The sequence below is a fragment of the Balaenoptera acutorostrata genome, chromosome 3 (genome assembly GCF_949987535.1).
Source record: "Balaenoptera acutorostrata chromosome 3, mBalAcu1.1, whole genome shotgun sequence".
NCBI lineage: Eukaryota > Metazoa > Chordata > Mammalia > Artiodactyla > Balaenopteridae > Balaenoptera > Balaenoptera acutorostrata.
The window spans coordinates 113,602,570-113,622,471 of NC_080066.1; the positions used below are offsets into that span (position 1 = coordinate 113,602,570).

The 19,902-nt window shown below is 40.3% G+C and overlaps 2 protein-coding genes across 6 annotated transcripts in view; both read right to left on the minus strand.

Moving 5' to 3' along the window:
• Window positions 1-2,402, minus strand: part of HEATR5A (HEAT repeat containing 5A) — a 118,704-nt gene extending 116,302 nt beyond the window's left edge. For 4 of the 5 annotated variants that reach the window (XM_007180689.3, XM_028166007.2, XM_007180690.3 and 1 more), the window contains exon 1: window positions 2,267-2,402. The gene's annotated coding sequence lies outside the window, so the exon portion shown is untranslated. Of the gene's footprint in view, window positions 1-2,042; window positions 2,177-2,266 lie in introns of those variants that run through there. The other variant, XM_057544687.1, reaches the window with a different exon arrangement.
• A 3,914-nt stretch (window positions 2,403-6,316) lies between these two features.
• DTD2 (D-aminoacyl-tRNA deacylase 2) overlaps window positions 6,317-19,902 on the minus strand; it is a 28,194-nt gene continuing 14,608 nt past the window's right edge. The window contains exons 3-4 of the mRNA XM_057544181.1: window positions 9,425-9,496; window positions 6,317-6,367 (exon numbers count right to left, since the gene is read on the minus strand). Coding sequence (XP_057400164.1) covers window positions 6,360-6,367; window positions 9,425-9,496 — 80 coding nt within the window. The 3' untranslated portion in view covers window positions 6,317-6,359. The remainder of the gene's footprint in view (window positions 6,368-9,424; window positions 9,497-19,902) is intronic.

Sequence of the window (19,902 nt, forward strand, 5' to 3'; positions counted from 1 at the left end):
CGTAAAAATCCTTCCTGTTCTCTAGCCTTCCAAAAGTCTAGAATTGCTGAAATTAAAAATTATTAGGTAAATATAACAGAAAAGGCATGACCTTTTTCCATCATTACACATCTAGGATGTGGAAGCATTTATGGGATCCAGTAGTTCACCTAACATAATGAAAAAGATGAAGAATTAAAACTGAACTTAACCTACTTCCTCCCACAAAAGACATAGTGATTAAGAGTTTACAGAGTTCTAGTGCAGGGTCAGCACTTTTTTCCTGTGAAGGACCAGAGAGTAAATACTTTAGGCTGTGTGGACCACACAGGCTCTACCACAACTACTCATAAACAATACATAAACGGCCATAAATAGATGAGTGTGGTTATGTTCCAGTACAACATTATCTGTAAAAACTGGCAGCAGGCTGGATTTGACCCACAGCCTGTCAATTGCTGACCCCTAGTGTAATCCAAAGAATTTAACACTACAACTAGACAAGGGATTCAATTAAATGATATAAACAAGTCTCTACTAATTCCTTAGGCCTCAGTCAATTCATTTCTTAAATGAAGTTTAATAACAGTTTCTGCAGTCTCCTTAAAATGCAGAAATGCTTTTATGTGAGAGGACTAAGGTCCTACGAAGGGGCTGTTCAAACCCATCAACTATACTATGGATAATTAATGAAACACAAGAGTCAATAAAGCCTTTTTTAAAAAATGCCGATGTCATTAAATTGGTTAATCAGGATTTAGAATAAAAGAATTTTAGAATATGAAGGGACCTAAACAAATCCAGAGTTTAATCTTTTATTTTATTCAAAAGATAATTAAGAAAAGCTCATAAAGGTTATCAATGCTCTCAATCCCGTTTTTGAAATAAAGCTGAATGGCAGAAAGGAAGATAGGTGTATTGCTTAAAGACGAAAAGCTCTTAAATTTTTTCCTTAGAGAACATATTATTAGTGCAATTTTAAAAAATTTTAAGGTACTTTGGATTATGTATTTTCTGTTCTAAAGTCAGATACAATGATAAACAAAAAGAAAAGAAGAGAAAAGTTAACAGAGATCTGTAAACAGTAGTGGAGGAGCTTAAGCTAAAATTCAGGTCTCCCGTCAGTTTAGGAGTCTTCCAATACTATAACTATCTATATAAAATAGCTGTACTTTTCCCAACTGTCACTATTCTTGTTATAAACCCTGCCTGCTTACCCATTTCATTAAAGGGGAAAAAATCTATGGTATTAAAATGTAAGATAAATCTCGGCTTCAATGCTGATCTAAAACCACTTTCTCAAAGACATACTTTCTAAAATGTTTGGAAAACGAAACAGGGCAATTCTCCTTTCCCCATCCACCTAATGCCCAGCTCCAAGCACACTTTTTCCTTACACTATAATCTCGCCAGAGTATTTTCTCTGACAAAGTTCTGAACCGTACTTACGGGCCCCTTTTTTCCCTTTTAACGTCTTCTCTAGGCTGTTAAGTTCCTTAAGGGCGCTGAGCCTGCACATAAAAGATGCTGAATATTTGCTGAATAAATGACTGCACATAAAAACAATGTATAACTATGACCTTTAATAAAGGAGCGCAAATCATTTGACACCTATTATCTGACTTGACAGTTAACAAAAATCATCTTAACTTGCCGGAGGTATACATTACTGTGACTAGTAAATACCATAAAGCGCTTCATAAAGTATCCAAAGACTTTATAATCCCTTGAAATGACACTGCGCTGGCCGAAAGTAGGGTAAGAAGAAATGCTTCCTCGTACTTAGCAAATGCTACCCCGGCAAAGGCTTGCTTTCCTTGCGAGAAGGCGCTATCCATATCCACTCTCCACTGCTCCCGGAAACGCGCCTCCAGGGTTGCGCGCGGGCGTTCGGAGAACCTCTCCCGAAGCTCGGCTTGGGGCCCCGCTCCCGGCCAACCCCCGGCGCGGCGGGCGCCGCCAGGGCGGGTCCGGGAAGCAGCGCGCCGGCGAAGCGGGCTCCGACCTTCCGACCTTCCCCGCAAGCCTGGGGGCTCCCGCCGGCGGCCAGAGTCCCCGCCTACCTGTTGTGCACGGGGGAAACCACTTTCCCGGAGCCCAAGAGGAAGGACGGAGGGCACGGCTACTCGGCCGTCCCCGCGTCGCAGTTCAGCCCCTCCTCGGCGGGCTCCGGCCCCTTCGGCCAGATCGCCTAATCCCTCGTCCGGTTCCTGCTCCCGGGGTCCCAGCTTCCTCCACCGCTTCGCTGCCGCGACCACCCCGGGGACCCTCCAGCCGCTCAACTTACAGTGCAGGCCCCGGTGTGTGGTTCCTCCTAGTCGGCAAGCAGCACGGACACCGCCCCCTCGCGCCGGGAGCCGCCTCCACTGCGGCGATTCCCGACTGCTCGCCCCCGGGGTCCGCCACGACCACGACTCAGCGACCGTCCCAGCCTCGCCACGTTATCGGATCCACAGCGCTGGGACTCGCAGGCGGTAGCGACTGCGAGGCAGCGGGGCGGGAGGGGCGCGCGCGGGGCGGGACGGAAAGCTCGGAGCCTGGAGTGCGGCGGGAGCCAGCGATTGGGAACACGCCCCGCACCGCGCCGAGACCCCGCCAGCCGGCCGCCGAGCTATCGAGCGCCCACACTGGCAGGCGTGACTGCTCCACCTCCGAAAGAGCGATGGCGGAGACTGCGGCCTAGATTGAGGCCAGGGCAGCGTCTTTGCAGTCTGGAGTGCTTGGCCACACCCATTTTTGTTTGTTTTCGACGCTACCCAGAATCCTTGGGGCATCTGAAGTCTAAGACACAACTGGAGCCTGGAGAAATTCAGGCAGGGAGTGCCGTGGGTGTAGGTGGTGGAATGCTAGACGGGGAAGGGGCCTTAGAGAGCTTTGTGTCCTACAGCCCGAAACTCTGGGGCCTGATGTAAAGCAGCTTGCTCAAGGTCACACACCCAGTCACTGGCGGAACTGGGATTAACAACCTCTTGGCCCCAAGTCAAGTGCGTTTTTCTAGTATACTCAGCATTTTGAACGTAATTTTTCAATTTCTATTTTGAAACAAGCACAAGCTTACAGAAATGTTTCAAGTATAGAGAACAGAGAACACTTTTTTTTCCTGAACCATTTGTGATCTAAGTTGCTGACACAATGCCACATTGTCCCTAAATACTTTAGTGTGTAGTCCTACTAATAAGCACCTCTATTACATAATCACAATATAACTAGCAAAATCAAAATATGTGATACATTACGTTTTGCCAGTTGTCCCAATAATGCTCTTTATGATGAAAGGATTCAGTTCAGGATCAAGCACTGTACTTACTTGTCATGTATCTTTAGTCACCTTCAATCTGGAACACTTCCTTGGTCTTTCTTTGACTTTCATATCCTTGATACTTGTGAAGATTCCTGGCCAGTTATTCTACAGAATGGCCTTCACTTTGCATCTGTCTGATGCTTACTCATGATTAGATTCAGGGTAGATGTCTTTGACAGGACTCTCAGAAAAGTGATGCTCTGTTCTTCTCATTGCATCCTATGAGGTGGCACATGATTTTAATGTCTCATTACGGGTGTTTATTTCAATAAGGTAGTGTCTGCCAGGCTTCTCCAGTAGTTACTTTTATCCTCTTTGTAATTAGGAAGTATTTTGTGGGGGAAATTCTTTGAAACTATGTACTTTTTTTTGTTTCTCATCAAACTTTCAATTAATTTATTTCTATTAGCATGAATTCAGAGTTTCCTATTTTATTAAATGGGTTATAATTTATCATTGTTTATTTTGGAGTTCAAATTGTCCCAAGTTTGGTCAGTGAGATTCACCCATTCATGCTGGCTTCTGTGTCTTTGTGTGTTTTACATCCTTTCACAATGTATTATTGTAAAACATTTTTTAAATACAGAAAATTTGAAAGAGTTTTATATAACATATATCCCACCATCCATATTATTCATTAACATTTTACTATTCTGTCCCCTTTTGACACACCTCCATCATTCTTTGAGTACTCCCTTAATTTCTGGCACCTGGATGCAGCCATTTATCCGGGAACCCTGGTTCCTTTTAGTGGAGAATGATATTTAGTTTATTTATTTATTTATTTATTTATGTTTGGCTGTGTTGGGTCTTCGTTGCTGCGCACGGGCTTTCTCTAGTTGTGGCGAGTGGGGGCTACTCTTCATTGCAGTGCGCGGGCTTCTCATTGCGGTGGCTTCTCCTGTTGCGGAACACAGGCTCTAGGCGTGCAGGCTTCAGTAGTTGTGGCTCGCAGGCTCTAGAGCGCAGGCTCAGTAATTGTGGTGCATGGGCTTTGTTGCTCTGCAGCTGTGAGATCTTCCCAGACCAGGGCTTGAACCCATGTCCCCTGCATTGGCAGGCTAATTCTTAACCACTGAGCCACCAGGGAAGTCCCCAAGAATGGTATTTAGAAGCACGAGGCATGCTCACTGCTATTGAGGTATCACTGCTCAGGCTGTCTTAGGGTTTGTAGCTAAGGAATATTTGTACATTCATACACATATACAGTGCATCTATATATGTATACTCACATATAACACATTTATAGCTAGATTTCTTTATTAAACTATGTATGTTGAAAAACCACATGTTCACAGTCATACCTCCAATCCAGCATCACACAGTTTATTCTAGTTTCCTCCCTTCCACATTTATAACTCCTTTCTCCTACAGAGAGAATGCTGGATCCTATTATCTTTGAGATATTTACTTGTTTGAACACCTCTCCTATATTTAAGCAATCACCCATTGCTGCTATCTCTCCCTTTGGAGGATGCTGCCCTTATCCCACTAAGGGTCTGAAACCCCAAAATTAGCCACCACAAGCCCCTCCTTCTCTTTCCTTATCCCTGCTCCCAAACCCTGTGCCCATGCCCAGTCTGTAAGCCCTCTCCACCCTGCTCAGGCTCCATCCCTTGCCAAGCATCCCTCTAGGCACCCTCCTTATCCCACAAGAGTGTGTGTGTGTGTGTGTGTGTGTGTGTGTAGGGTACTGTAAACTATGCTGAGAAAGATACAAAGATATTCTAGATCCTGAAGGAGAGAGCAAATGCTGTGAAGTCCAGTTGGGAGGCTCATGAAAGGTTTAAAGAAAGAGATGGCATTTAAAATGGACTTTGAAGAATGCATAAGAATGGATGAGTAGGATATACTCTGTAAGATACTGAAATAACTCTGGAAAATAATTTGAGCGCAAAATTATTTATTCTTGGCCAAAGCAGAGAAAGTGATTCATTTTGACTGAGTATGTGGTACAAGAATAACAACACTAGAATTTTAGAGCTGGAAGGGATATTATGAATCATTGAGTCCAACCACTAATTTTACAAGGGATTCAAAGATGGCTCCAAACTTTGAGCCCAAGTGACTAAGAGAATTAAATTAGGAGGAGGAAATAATAAGTTTAATTGTAAACACGTCATATTTGAAGTGACAGTAGAGCATCCAAGGAGAAATGGAGGACTACAGCTTAGAACAGGGTTCAGAACGAGAGCTCTAGATTCAAAACGTTTCTACATGGAGTGGACAGCTAATACAATGAAAGACAAAAAATAAAGAGCGAAAACAACAAGGACAGAACTCTGAGGAACAACCAGTTTAATTTTAACCAGGTGGAAATGTTTCACCTCTCAATTACTATTATACTTTGTTCAATCTCAAATTGAGATTTTAAGTCACAATAAAGAAGAAGCTGTATTATAATTAATGGAAAGAACACAGCTTTCAAATCTGGAGACTTGTGTTCAAATCCTAATTCCACCACTTAGTAGGCTTGACCTAGAGAAAACTGCTTCATGTCTCAGTTTCCTCACTTTATTTTTTTTTTTAATTTTTTTAGAATTTATTTTATTAGTATTTTATTTATTTTTATTTTTGGCTGTGTTGGGTCTTCGTTGCCGTGCACAGGCTTTCTCTAGTTTCAGCGAGCAGGAGCTACTCTTCGTTGTGGTGTGTGGGCTTCTCACTGCGGTGGCTTCTCGTGTTGCGGAGCACGGGCTCTAGGCGCGCGGGCTTCAGTAGTTGCGGCTCGCGGGCTCTAGAGCGCAGGCTCAGTATTGTGGCGCATGGGCTTAGCTGCTCCGTGGCATGTGGGATCTTAGTTGCTCCGGAGCAGGGCTCGAACCTGTGTCCCCTGCGTTGGCAGGCGGATTCAACCACTGGGCCCCCAGGGAAGCCCAGTTTCCCCACTTTAAAATGAGAATATCTCCCTCTCTGAGGTGTGCTGAAGATTCAAAATATAATCAAAATAACTGGCATGTTGCCTGTTGTGAAATGATAGCCAGCATTATTAGGCACTTACCTTATATCTCTACTCCCAACTTACTTCAGCTTTTGTCAACACACTTGGTGTCACTGTTGGGCACACAGAAGGCACTCATCAGATATCTGTTGAAGGAATGGAGAATTTTACATACTTTCTCTTTATATTTATCCTATAATGCATCATACTACATCTTCTTGACTTTCTATAAAGGAATAATTTTCCCCACCAATAAATGAAGCAATCTTAGAAGTAGAATTGTTGGTAATTAATGGTGTATGTAAAACTGATGAAGTAAACCAGTAGTTACCCATTTGACTGGCTATGTGATATCTCACTTTAATTTACTGTTCAAACCCATCTGATACAACTCTAGGTTCCAACCACTATACATCTGGGAAACTGAAAATGATAGATTCCCTTTAAGATTCCTTTTACCCCTGAGATTATAAAATTCAATGATAGTGGGCTTCCCTGGTGGCACAGTGGTTGAGAATCTGCTTGCCAATGCAGGGGACACGGGTTCGAGCCCTGGTCTGGGAAGATTCCACATGCCGCGGAGCAACTAGGCCCGTGAGCCACAACTACTGAGCCTGCGTGTCTGGAGCCTGTGCTCTGCAACAAGAGAGGCCGTGATAGTGAGAGGCCCGCGCACCGCAATGAAGAGTGGCCCCCGCTTGCCACAACTAGAGAAAGCCCTCGCACAGAAACGAAGACCCAACACAGCCAAAAATAAATAAATAAATTAATTAATTTTTAAAAAATACCTACTTCAGGTAGTTATTATGAAGATTCCGTGAGCAGCTGGCTTTAAAAAAAAAAAAAATTCAATGATAGTAGAACAGTATTACCCAAACAATGGGACTCTTGTATACCCATGTAGCTCTATGGTCTTGCTCTAGATTGTACTCCTCAAGATGTTAACAGTTGTTCCTTTAAAAAGGCATTCTTAAATAAATTTGAGAAACACTATATGTTAACATTTTATAGCCGTTTCTTAAAGAGTCATTAGGCATATTAGTAGGCTGCATTTCAAGCGGTGTTTCCCAAGCTTATTTGACAATGGAATATAATATCTTAAAAAACAAAAATGCACACTAATATCTTTTAGAACTAGTGTTCCTGGGAGCAGACTTTGCTCAATGTTGATGAAGCCATCGAGGAGGCTGGAGTGTACATGTGGAAAGCTCATGTCACAAAACTCGGGTTGGGCACAGCTTCCACTCTGTTGATTTCAGTGTGATCTTAAGCCTGAAATGACACTGATAGCCCTCACTCCAACAAAAGATCTGCTGGCCTTTTCTGATACAGCTTGCTACTTTTTGGTCTATCAAGCATTATTTGTCAATGTACTGCTGAGCTTGCTGTAGTGTATGACAGCTTTTAGCACTAAATTTCCATTAAGAACTTTTGGGCACGGGCAGGATCTTCTTCCGTAGGCAAACTACCACTATAAAAATTCAGCCAAGAAGTACTTACAACATAGCACAGACCTTGGTGCATGAGGGTAAGTAAGTAATAGTAGACAATCTAACCTGGAAAGAAGCAGTTAAATTCAGGGCTGGTGCTTCTAAGCAGGAATACTGAGCAAAGGTAGATCTGTAACTACATATTTGATAATACTTTACACAAGAATCGACTGCAATTATGTTCATACTTGACTAGGACTCCTAACATCCCTTCCAACTTCTCATTCTCTGATCAGATTAAGAAATACAGTGTTTTACATGTGCATAAACTTTATGATTTTGTTCCAAAGTTGCTATCATGTATTTTATAAGCAAATCAATTAACGTCTTTGGGCCTCAATTTCCTCCTCTGGAACATGAGCATGTTGTACTAGAGGATCTCTAAGATCTCCGTTTTAAAATTCAAATATTCTATTGTTATTCTTACAAAAATCCCTTCAGGGTAAATAGAGTAGTTATTATTTGAAAGAAATAGAAACCAAATCCCAGAATAGGTAAGTAGTTTGTCCATGTTTGGAACAAAATTCCAGAAGTAAGATTTTAAAACCAGGCCTTCTGAACCCTTGTCTGATATCTTTTCCATGTTATCATAGTACCACATATATTAAAAACTGTATAAAATATGTTAAACACCTTTAAAAGTCTTTCTTTTATAGGTATGTGGTCACATATTTATTTTAAAATATTATTAACATCAACTTGAAAACACAATTTTTTTTTTTAAACTCAGGGAAACAAAGACATAATCCTACTACCTCCATGAAATTATTTTCATTTATTTGGTTTTCTTTTAACTGTTACTCATATGTCAAGCAACGTCATATGCATGTGGCCCATCAAATTTGTATTCATAGTAATTTTATTACCATTGGCCATATAAACATCAGTTCCTGGGTACGACATTGCTAACACTCAATCACATGGACCTGAGGGCTGGGGAAAAACTGCTATCTCCTGCCTGTAGGGACGAGTAATTGGCAAGGAGTGAAGAGGACCTAAAATGGTTCTGTAGTTTGCTATGATACCGCTATTCCTCCATATCTGCCTTTAAAATCTCATGGCTAGGCACTTACCTGGTGGTCCAGTGGTTAGAACTCTGTGTTTTTGTTTGTTTCTTTTTAAAATATTTATTTATTTATTTATTTGGTTGCGCTGGGTCTTCATTGCAGCAGGCAGGCTCCTTAGTTGCGGCTCCCAGGCTCCTTAGTTGCAGCATGTGGGCTCCTTAGTTGTGACATGCGAACTCTTAGTTGCGGCATGCGTGTGGGATCTAGTTCCCTGACCAGGGATCAAACCCAGGTCCCCTGCATTGGGAGCACGGAGTCTTAACCACTGGGCCACCAGGGAAGTCCCTGGACTCTGTGCTTTCACTGCTGAGGGAGCAGGTTCAATCCCTGGTTGGGGAAGTGAGATCCCACAAGCTGCAAGGGTGTGGCAATCAATCAATCAATCAATCAATCAATCAATAAAATCTCATGGTTAGAATCATTCCTCTGGCTTTCATAAAAGAAAGACAAGGAAAGAGACTTTAGGAAGTCAATGTTGAATGCTATAACAAGAGATGGGAGAAAAAATCCTCGAGATCTCTTCTGACTCCTTCTATAATACAGTTTTCACCTTGGAAGACAGGGCAAATTGTGACCCTGAAGAAGTGAACAACAGGAGAGGAAGGTTTCGGTGGTAAGGGGGAGGAATGGGCAGCAACAAACTTACCGTGGTGGCCAGGGAGAGAAGGCTCTGGATGATGGGATCCGAAGCTGACTCCAGGAAGGGGGAAGGAGGTGTCTGTGGGGAATCAATAAAAGTGGGGCTGAGAGGAATGAGAAGACTCCTTGGTCAGCTTGGCAATTTTTCCCTGCCAGGAAGTTCCTGATGGGAACCACAGGAAACACCATCATAAGCCAAACTAATCATGGAGTTTATCAAGGTGAAGGAGCAAAATTCAATGACATCAGTGGCTCAGTTCTAAACATGAGCCAAAACCTAAGGAATGGGATAGGTCAAGCCAGAGCTAGGACTGAAGAAGCATATTACACAAACCCTTAATTTCAGCTGCAAGCTCTTTAGGCAAGTATACTGTTTACCTGTAGACAGGCAATTTAAGAGAATAATTTAGTGCTTTAATTTAGGAATGTTTCATCCTTTATAAGTAGCATATAAGACATCCCACCAAAACCTTATTCACCAGTTGCAGACATTTGAATGTAAAAACTTATGATGGATGATCGTCCACTTAAAAATTAAATGCCTTTGAATAATAACCACACAAGATAATGTGATGATTCAAATAATTTGTTGTAAAATTCATAATAAGATTATTTGTCTAGCTCAAGAAATTGAATTTACCCAGTAAAAGGGCAGAACTCTAACTGGTTGATAAATAGTATTCTTGCTGAATTATCATACGTGAGGAAAAACTATATACAATATTATAAAAAATACTTATGGAAATTCTTATCAGTTACTGTGTTTATGAAGACAGATCTATTATAACTTCTTTGGACACATTATTCTTGAAGGAAATTCTAATAAAAATTAGTTTATATGGCAACTTCTTGTTTAGCTATAAACTTAGAATAGAGAACCTTATCTAGATGCAAATATTTAACTGACCACTATGAACAATAGCTAGAAATTAAATTAACCATATAATATAGTTAAGATAATCAGTGGAGCCAGAGTCATAGATCAGAAAGAAAAAGAAAAATGTTAATAATATGGAATAGAATTACATACTCTCGAACTCAATTTGTTAACTTACAGGCGTTCACAGACCAGAGCACAAATCCATTTATAGACCATACTTGCTCATCTTAATAATATTTTATTGACTTACACCTTTTCTCCTTTTGTCTGCTTCCTCTCCCTTATACTCCCTGAGATCAAAATTTAAAAAAAAAAAACTTTTTCTTAAGTATTATGATAAAATATTGTTTTTAAAAAGCCAAATATAAAATCCCTTTATAACTGAACAATGCTAAAATACCGGTGTTTTATAAAAAAAGATTATAAGGGAATAAATAAAAATGAAATAATGATATTTGAGCAATGAGCATACAGGCTTTTTAATCTTTTCATTATCTGTAATTGTGTATATTACTTTTACCACCCCCCAAAAAAAGAAAGCATTTTTTAAAGATTTCTTTTTGCGATTTCCAGGTGTAATTTTCCCCCTTTGGAAAGGTACTTGATACATAGTAGTTGCTCAATGTAAATTTGATGAATAACTATGCAAAATGGCAACTACAACTGCTGGCAGATCTTCTTTAGAGAAGCCAAATGATAACACTGGCTATGGTGAAGTAAGGGTAAAATAAGTGAGTATTTACTCATCCACCTGCCCAGGGGCTTCTAATTAACTATCCCTGAGACTGTTATTAGTAGGGTGTCCATATAATTTATTGTCTACTGGGACACTTTTGAGAGTCAAAGGGGAGCTATTTATGAATATGCCAGGTTCTTAGATACGACACCTAAAGCACAAGCAACGAAAGAAATAAATAGATTGGACTTCATCAAAATTTAAACCTTTTGTTATTCAAAGGACATTATCAAGAAAATAAAAAGACGGCTCATAAAATGGGAGGAAATATTTGCAATCATTTACTGATAAGGGTCAGGTATCTAGAACATATAAAGAACTTTTATAATTAACAATAAAAAGACAAATAACCCAATTAAAAAATGGGCAAATAATTTGAATGGACATCTCTCCAAAGAAGATACACAAAAGGAGAATGAGCACATGAAAATATGTTCAACATTGGTCATTAGGGAAATGCAAATCAAAACTATGACATACCACTTCACAGGCACTAGGATGGCTAAAATTTAAAAAAATGGAAAATAACAGGTGTTGGTGATAAAGTGGAAGAATTGGAACCCCCATACACTACCAGTAGGAACGTAAAATGATGCAGCTGCTTTGGAAAACAGTTTGGCAGTTTTTCAAAAAGTTAAACATAGAGTCACCATATGATCCAGCTATTCCACTCCTAGGTATATATTCAAGACAACTGAAAACATACATCCACACAAAAAAATTGTACTCGAATGTTTACAGCAGCATTATTCATAATTCATAAAAGCCAAAAAAGTAAACAATGCAAATGTCTACCGATTAGATAAATGTATAAACAAAAATGTGGTATATCTATGCAATGGAATATTATTTAGTCATAAAAAGGAATGAAGTTTTGATATATGCTACAAACGACATGGGATGAACCTTGAAAACATTATGCTGAATGAAAGAAGATGTACACAAAAGGCCAAATATTGCATGATTCCATTTACATGTACTGTCCAGAATAGGCAAATCCATAGAGATCAAAGGTCAATTAGTGGTTTATAGAATATGGGGGTAAAGTGGAAATGGGGAGTGACTTTAATGAGTATAAAACTTCTTTTTAGAGTGAGGAAAATGTTCTGGAATTAGATAATGGTGATGTACAACCTTATTGCAATATTGTACAATACAATACTGCACCGCCATGTGAATATACTAAAAACCATTCCTGAAAGATAAATAGGTGGAGAAAGTCGGGGTGGGAGAAGGTGCCTAGATGCTTTTCCTCAGAACAAAATGTTTAAACCTGAAATCTAAAACTTAAAGCAGAGCCTGCACTAATATTAGATATTACTTCCATATAATCTCCATTTCTCTTCATCTCTCCTAAACAATATGAAGCCAAAATTTAGTGTTTTCATTTCCTTTAAGTCACCATCTTTTCCTTTATCTCTTCTAAACAATATATAGGCATACTTAGTGTTTTGGTTGTATTAACATCCCTTCTCTCTCTCTCTCAACTTCTTTTGCTTCATCTCCGACAAACAATAGTCAGCCAAAAATTAACATTATAATTCCATTCACATTTCTTCTCTCACCTCCCTGCAATCTTCAGTATTTCTGTGTCCTGTCTCCCTCATATAAGTCTCTAATCACTTTTTCTTTGCTCTGCTCTCTCTTTCCTACACAACTCAGCTTGCTCTTTCTCCTACTAATCCCACTTTATCGTCTAAAATACCATCCTGAAAAATAAATAAATAAATAAAATACCATCCTGTTGCTAATAAACTTTCCTATATTGTTAACCTTTCCCTAACAGTCTTTTGATCTTTTTGCTATGATGGAAACCCGACTTCCTCCTGACCATGAAGGTCCCTTTAAGGGAAGATTATTCCTATTTCAAGACCAGGAAATGGAGCTGACATTCCTCTGGCTCTCTCGTGGTTTTCAGAATATAGTTCTTCTTTGTTCCTCTTCTGACATCCCCTTGATACATCACTCTTTCCCCATCCACATCTCTGCCTTTTGCTGACCTTCATATCACACTTCCACAGTGATTAAAAAATTTGGGCTCAGGGTCATGGGTATTTCCTGCTGTTCTGAGTCATACCATTCTGGGTTACCTTTCTTGTCCAAATGGGGAACTAGCTTTTAAATTCCTTACATCCTCCACTGCAGCTACACGTTCCCATGGCCTCATTCTAGATTTTGTTGTCACTCATAATAGCTCAGAGATCTCATACTACGACCAGTCTCTAATCTTTCCACATCCCCTACTCTCTCTTAGAAATTCTCCTTCTAACTTCTGAAAAGCACTAGTCTTCTCGACCTCTTCCCTCATCTAGTCTGTAAATTCCTAGTTGATTTTACTCTTTTTTTCCCTTTCCTTATCCAGTTTGGTTTATGAGGTCAGTTGTTTCAACCATTTTCTTACTAACATTCCCAGTTCCTTCCACTCCATGACCTTAACACGCTGCATCTCCTCTGCTAATGCCTGAATGTGAATCAACCCAACCATCTGCTTTTTCCGATCTGCTCTTGGACTGCCAAGAAAATTGTGTAACTGTGCTTTCTAATTTGTTGCATTATTTATGATTTCTAGCCTCAGCTAGTTGGCTCACTTACCCATTTCCTAAAGTGGCTATGTCAGACATTCACTACTGTCCTCCAGCCACTACGCCAAGCCAACTTCCTCTCTCCCAGATGATCGCATTTTATGTTTTACAGCTAAAGTAGAGGTCATGATGCCTGAATTCCACTAGAGCTCTCCTTCTCATCCCATACTCAGCAGTCTTTTCCTCTTATCTCAGAGATACCCAAAGTTTTCCAGTTTTCCAAAAGCACTCCTCCGTCTATGCTTTCTGTATGATATTTTGTTCCATAATTTTGCTCCATAAACCTCTCTGCTTCTTTCTTCAATTTCTCTCTCTACTTCCTCTTCCTCTAAAAACATGCTCAGATTTTTTGCATCTTAAAAAAAAAACCTTAATACTGCTTTCCCACAGAACTACAACTCTTCAATTTCTTCCATACTCAACTTCCTGAAAGAGACATCTACATTTACTATATTTTCTTAGTCCCATTGAATCCTCGAGACATTTGGCTTACATAATTCCAGGGAACCTGTTCATAGTGACCTCCTAATTGTCAATCCAAATGGCTTATCAAAAGTTCTATCTTATTTGACTTCTCTACTCAATTGGCTATTGTTCACCACGACCTACTTAAATAGAAATTCTTCCTTCTCTTGGATTTCATGTCAGCATTCTCTTAGACTTTTTCTGCTTCTTCTCGTCCCACTCTTTGTTTGCTAGCCTCTTGATGGCATCTCTTAATCTGCCTGTTTCTTAAATAATTAGCTTCTTACTGTTTCTGTCTTGACATCTTTTCTACACACTCTCTTAGACAACGGCATCCACTTTGGTGACTTTTTAAAAAGCGTATAGTTCAATAGTTTAAGTATACTCACATTGCTGTATCTCTACATACATTGTTGTATCTCTAGAACTTTTTCATTTTGCACGACTGAAACTCTATGCCATTAAACAACAACTCTCCTTATGCAACAACAACTTACCCTGCCCCCAGCCCCTGGCACCCACCATCCTACTTTCTGTTTCTATGACTCTGACTACTTTATATACCTCATATAAGTGGAATCATACAGTTTTCTTTTCGTGCCTGGCTTGTTTCGCTTAGCATAATGTCCTCAAGGTTTATCCATTTTGCAGCATGTAATAGAATTTCCTTTCTTTTTTTTAAATAAATTTCTTTTATTTATTTTTAGTTTTGGCTGCGTTAGCTCTTTGTTGCTGCAAGCGGGCTCTCTCTAGTTGTGGTGAGCGGGGGCTACTCTTCTCTGTGGTGCACGGGCTTCTCATTGCAGTGGCTTCTCTTGCTGCGGAGCACGGGCTCTAGGCACGTGGGCTTCAGTAGTTGTGGCTCACGGGCTCTAGAGCGCAGGCTCAGGAGTTGTGGCGCACAGGCTTGGTTGCTCCGTGGCATGTGGGATCTTCCCGGACCAGGGCTCGAACCTGTGTCCCCTGCATCGGCAGGTGGATTCCTAACCACTGTGCCACCAGGGAAGTCCAAGAATTTCCTTTCTTTTTAAGGCTGAATAATATTTCACTGTGTGTGTATACCACATTTTGTTTATTCATTCATTCTTCAATGGATGTTTAGGCTGCTTCCACCTCTGGCTACTGTGAATAATGCTGCTATGAACAAGGGTGTGCAAATCTCTCTTGGAGACCCTGCTTTCAGTTCTTTTGGATATACACCTAGAAGCGGGATTGCTAGATCATATGGTAGTAGTATTTTTAATTTTTGAGGAACCACAACTATTAATCTTGGTGACTTTAACTACCATGTATGTGTAGCTAACTTCCAAATCTACATTGGATGCCCCAATCTCTCTGTCTCCTGAAATATATAAAGATATGAACCTACAAAGGAGGGAAACATGTTTATCTTTTTATCCACTATGTATCCCAGTACTGGGTATACAATTGCTTCTAAATAGGTTCTTATTTAAAAGACTATGCCTTTTGGGGGTTTCCCTGGTGGCGCAGTGGTTAAGAATCCTCCTGCCAATGCAGGGGACACGGGTTCAAGCCCTGGCCAGAAAGATCCTACATGCCACGGAGCAACTAAGCCCGTGTACCACAACTACTGAGTCTGAGCTCTAGAGCCCGCGTGCCACAACTACTGAAGCCCACGCACCTAGAACCCGTGCTCCGCAACAAGAGAAGCCACCAGAATGAGAAGACCGTGCACCACAATGAAGAGTAGCCCCCGCTCACCGCAACTAGAGAAAGCCCGCGTGCAGCAACAAAGACCCAAAAGCAGCCAAAAATAAATAAATTAAATAAATAAATTAAAAAAAAAAGACTATGCCTTTTGAATTCTGAGTGTGTCTAACAAAGAAATTCTAGGAGGGCTAAAGTCCAATATTTTTCCTACTGATTATTGTGTAATTCAGGATGAATTACTATTGTAAGCTTAATGGTAGGCACGTTGCAATGTACTTATCTGCTTCTTATAATGCTTACTACTGCTTTGCACATACTGGGTCATAAGTACCTGGTTAATTAACTAATCTCAAATATAAATCAAACTGAGAGTAGCAGTGGCCCACTATTGAAATACTTGCATAATTTCTTTTCCCTATTTCTAAATGAAAATATCAAGGAAAAAGAGAGGAGAGAATACAGGAATTATGTCATTACTCTACTCCTACACATATTTTAGGATAAACACAAATATGTGAGCTATGTACTAGATAAACTATTCTGATCTTATGACCTCAGTAAATAAGAATCTATCTATCAACAAAATGTTTGGAAAAGTTTAGCACATAGCAAATTTACAACACCACCGAAAAGGAAAAGATTAAAAAAAAATTATTTTGGAGCATATGGACACTCATCATTATCACTTATGAGATAACAGCAAGAACACTGAGTAACATTTAAAATAGTATTCTGAAATCATCTTGAAATTAAAATTAGGCCCAGATTTATAATGGAAAAAAAAAACACCCCACAAAAAACGCTACCCAACACCAAGGTGACTGAGGGCACAAAATTTAATCATTGCTTAAGACAATCAGACACTTTTCTCTTTCACTGGTAAATATAGCTTTAAAACTTGCAGTAACTTCTGCTAACTCAGAACCCTGAGAAAATAAGTCACTTTCTTTATAGGGAGGAGAAGAAGAAAAGGATATTACCAACAATGTAAAAGGAATGCAGAGTGGTAACGGCTATGAACACTGGAATCACCACGGAAACACAGAACTATGAAATGGCAAAGGGCTAAGTGAAATGCCTGTAGCCCATTTTATGGTCCAGCTTTTAAAAACCAAATGAAAACTCATGAGATGCAAGAAGAATTTAGTTATTTTGATGAGTAACACACATACTACTTGAATGAAAAGAAACAACTATAGCTCAAATGAACACAAACTGAAACTTCTTTTTTTTCCGGTTCATCGGATTAAAGTTTAACCAACTCCTGATTTACAAGATTCAGTTTTCAGAGTTCCACAAAATGGTAGAGTTGAGTGGAATTTCAGAATTTGTCAAGTGCAATTCCCTCCCTTATGATGAGTCGTGATGGGATTGAGTTACCCTAGGCTACTGTAACACACACAGTCCATGGGAAAGCCAAGACTTCAACAGAAGCCTCTTGACTCTTAGTTCAGAGATATCACCACAAAGATTATACAATTAGTTCTCAGATGCTAGTCTGTATAAGAGTCACAGGTGGGGAAAAGTGACTTAAAATGCAGTTTCCAGGCCTTTTCTCAGAAATTCTGATTCAGTAAGTCCAAGGTGAGACACAGGAATTTGCATTTTTAACAAGTTTTCCTAGTAATTCTGATTAGGGTGATTCTCAGACCATACTTTGGTAAACTACTAGAAAGTTCAGCAAATCATGGGTCATTTAGAAATAGGCTCTTTTCTAGTCTCAGGTGCAGACTTCCAGGGATAGTTAACTAACCTAACTGGAAAGGTGGAAAAGTTATTTCTCCCATGGGTCACTATTTGGGACCTTTAGAGACAAAGGCACACAGAGTAGAGAGGCTTTCCTATAATGTAAGTATAGTTAATCTGGGCATATCAGTGAAATGCAGCAGGCTCACACACAACCTTGGCCTCGGACTTCCCTGGTGGCACAGTGGCTAAGAATCCACCTGCCAATGCAGGGGACACGGGTTCAAGCCCTGGTCTGGGAAGATCCCACATGCTGCGGAGCAACTAAGCCCATGCGCCACAACTACTGAGCCTGTGCTCTAGAGCCCGCAAGCCACAACTACTGAAGCCCGTGCTCCACAACAAGAGAAGCCACCACAATGAGAAGCCTGCGCACCACAACGAAGAGTAGGCCCTGCTCGCCACAACCAGGGAAAGCCTGCATGGAGGAACGAAGACCCAGAGCAGCCAAAAATAAATAAATTAATTAATTAATAAAAAACAAAAACAGGGGCTTCCCTGGTGGCGCAGTGGTTGAGAATCTGCCTGCTGATGCAGGGGACACGGGTTCGAGCCCTGGTCTGGGAAGATCCCACATGCCGCGGAGCAGCTGGGCCCGTGAGCCACAACTACTGAGCCTGCGTGTCTGGAGCCTGTGCCCCACGACAAGGGAGGCCACGATGGTGAGAGGCCCATGCACCGCGATGAAGAGTGGCCCCCGCTTGCCGTAACTAGAGAAAGCCCTCACACAGAGACGAAGACCCAACACAGCCAAAAATAAATAAATAAATAAATAATAATTAAATAAACAAAAACAAAAACCTGGGCCTCTGAGAGGAGAAGCTAACCAGCAGAGGCAAAAGGGGAGAAAAGAAGAGGAATAAATTAAAAACCTTTGGCAAACAAAATAACCTCTTCTTGGAATGGACAGATGGATAGATAGGTAGTAAAGCAAATATAGCAAGATGCCTATTGTAGAATCTAGGTGGTGGATATGTGGGTGTTAACTATGCAATAATTTCAACTTCTCTATATGTTTGGACCCACTTTCCCAATTCTTGAAACCTTAACTCCAAGACACTGATGTTTCCACTTCTCCCACTTTTTCCACCCACCTGTCTGACCTTTCTTTCCTTTGTCAATTTTCCTCTTCCTTCTGTTACTATAAATTTGGTTGGACCTCAAATCCTTTGTTGTTCTCTACATCACCTCTCATAGATCTCATCTTCAAAATTATACTGAAATGCCAGTGCTCCCCTAACTAGATGAAATTTCTTGTGTCTCCAAATTTCCACAGTACTGTTTTTACCTCTTTTGGCACCTCTAGTTTCTCTGTGTTCCAGTTAACTATCTTAACACACCAGTTATTTTGTAATCTCCTGAGGAAACTGCCTTTTCATTTTTAGTGTGCCTCTTATAATTACCTGAGTAGGCTCTCAGTAATATTGGATGATTAAATCTCATCTATTTCTAGGGTTTCAACTATCACTGTTATAAATAAGACTCACAAATCTATACTCTCTCTGCCCCGAGTAACAAATCTGGTAGACATTTCTACTTTATGTGCCTCAAACTCAATGTATTAAAATCTGAATTCATCTTCCTCAGTAACCCATACATGAAATCTTAGAGTGATTTTTGATTCCTCCCTTTATAGCTCCACCACAGCTAATCAGCTGTCCTGAAGTGTATTTTTCTTCAAAACACCTTTCAATATCTCCAATTACGTTTATTTCCATGTTCACAGCCACTACTATAAGTGAGACCAAATCCCTTTATGTCTGCACTACTCAAAAAAATAAAAATAAAAACAAAAATCTGTCTTCCTGTCACAAAATTTCCTTCTCTCTGTAATCCTTATGTACCACTATCAGGTCTCTCCTCTTAAAAACGGTCTTCATTATGTCATTATTCTCTCTAAAAGCCTTCAGTGGCACCTTATTATCTATCAGTCCAGACAGAGTTTGAAGTGCCCTCTCCCACACCTCATGCCTATAGACGTGCTACCCATTCTACAAGGGATGGCTCAAGTTGCCATGCCTGTTTTAACACAGTGATTCACCACTCTAGCCAGAAGCATCTTCTCCCTCTGCTGCTATTCTATAGCTCAGAGATAACATTGTCCAGATAACACTGATCACACAGTACCTAATTCATTTCTGTGTCTATCATGTCCCCTACTAGATGGAAATTCCTTGGGGTTAAGGGTCATATCTTGAACAATTTGTATTTCACACAGCTCCCAGCTCCACTGCTGACCTGCAGATTCTGAGGATTATAACTTTCAAGTGGAGAGTAACTATCCATGACGCAGTATTAAGAAAATGTTAGAACATTTTCAACACCTGGCTTAAAAAAGGCAAGTATGCATATGATGAAAAGAAATCAAAGCCATGAAGACTACCTGAATGTAATCAGGATATAAA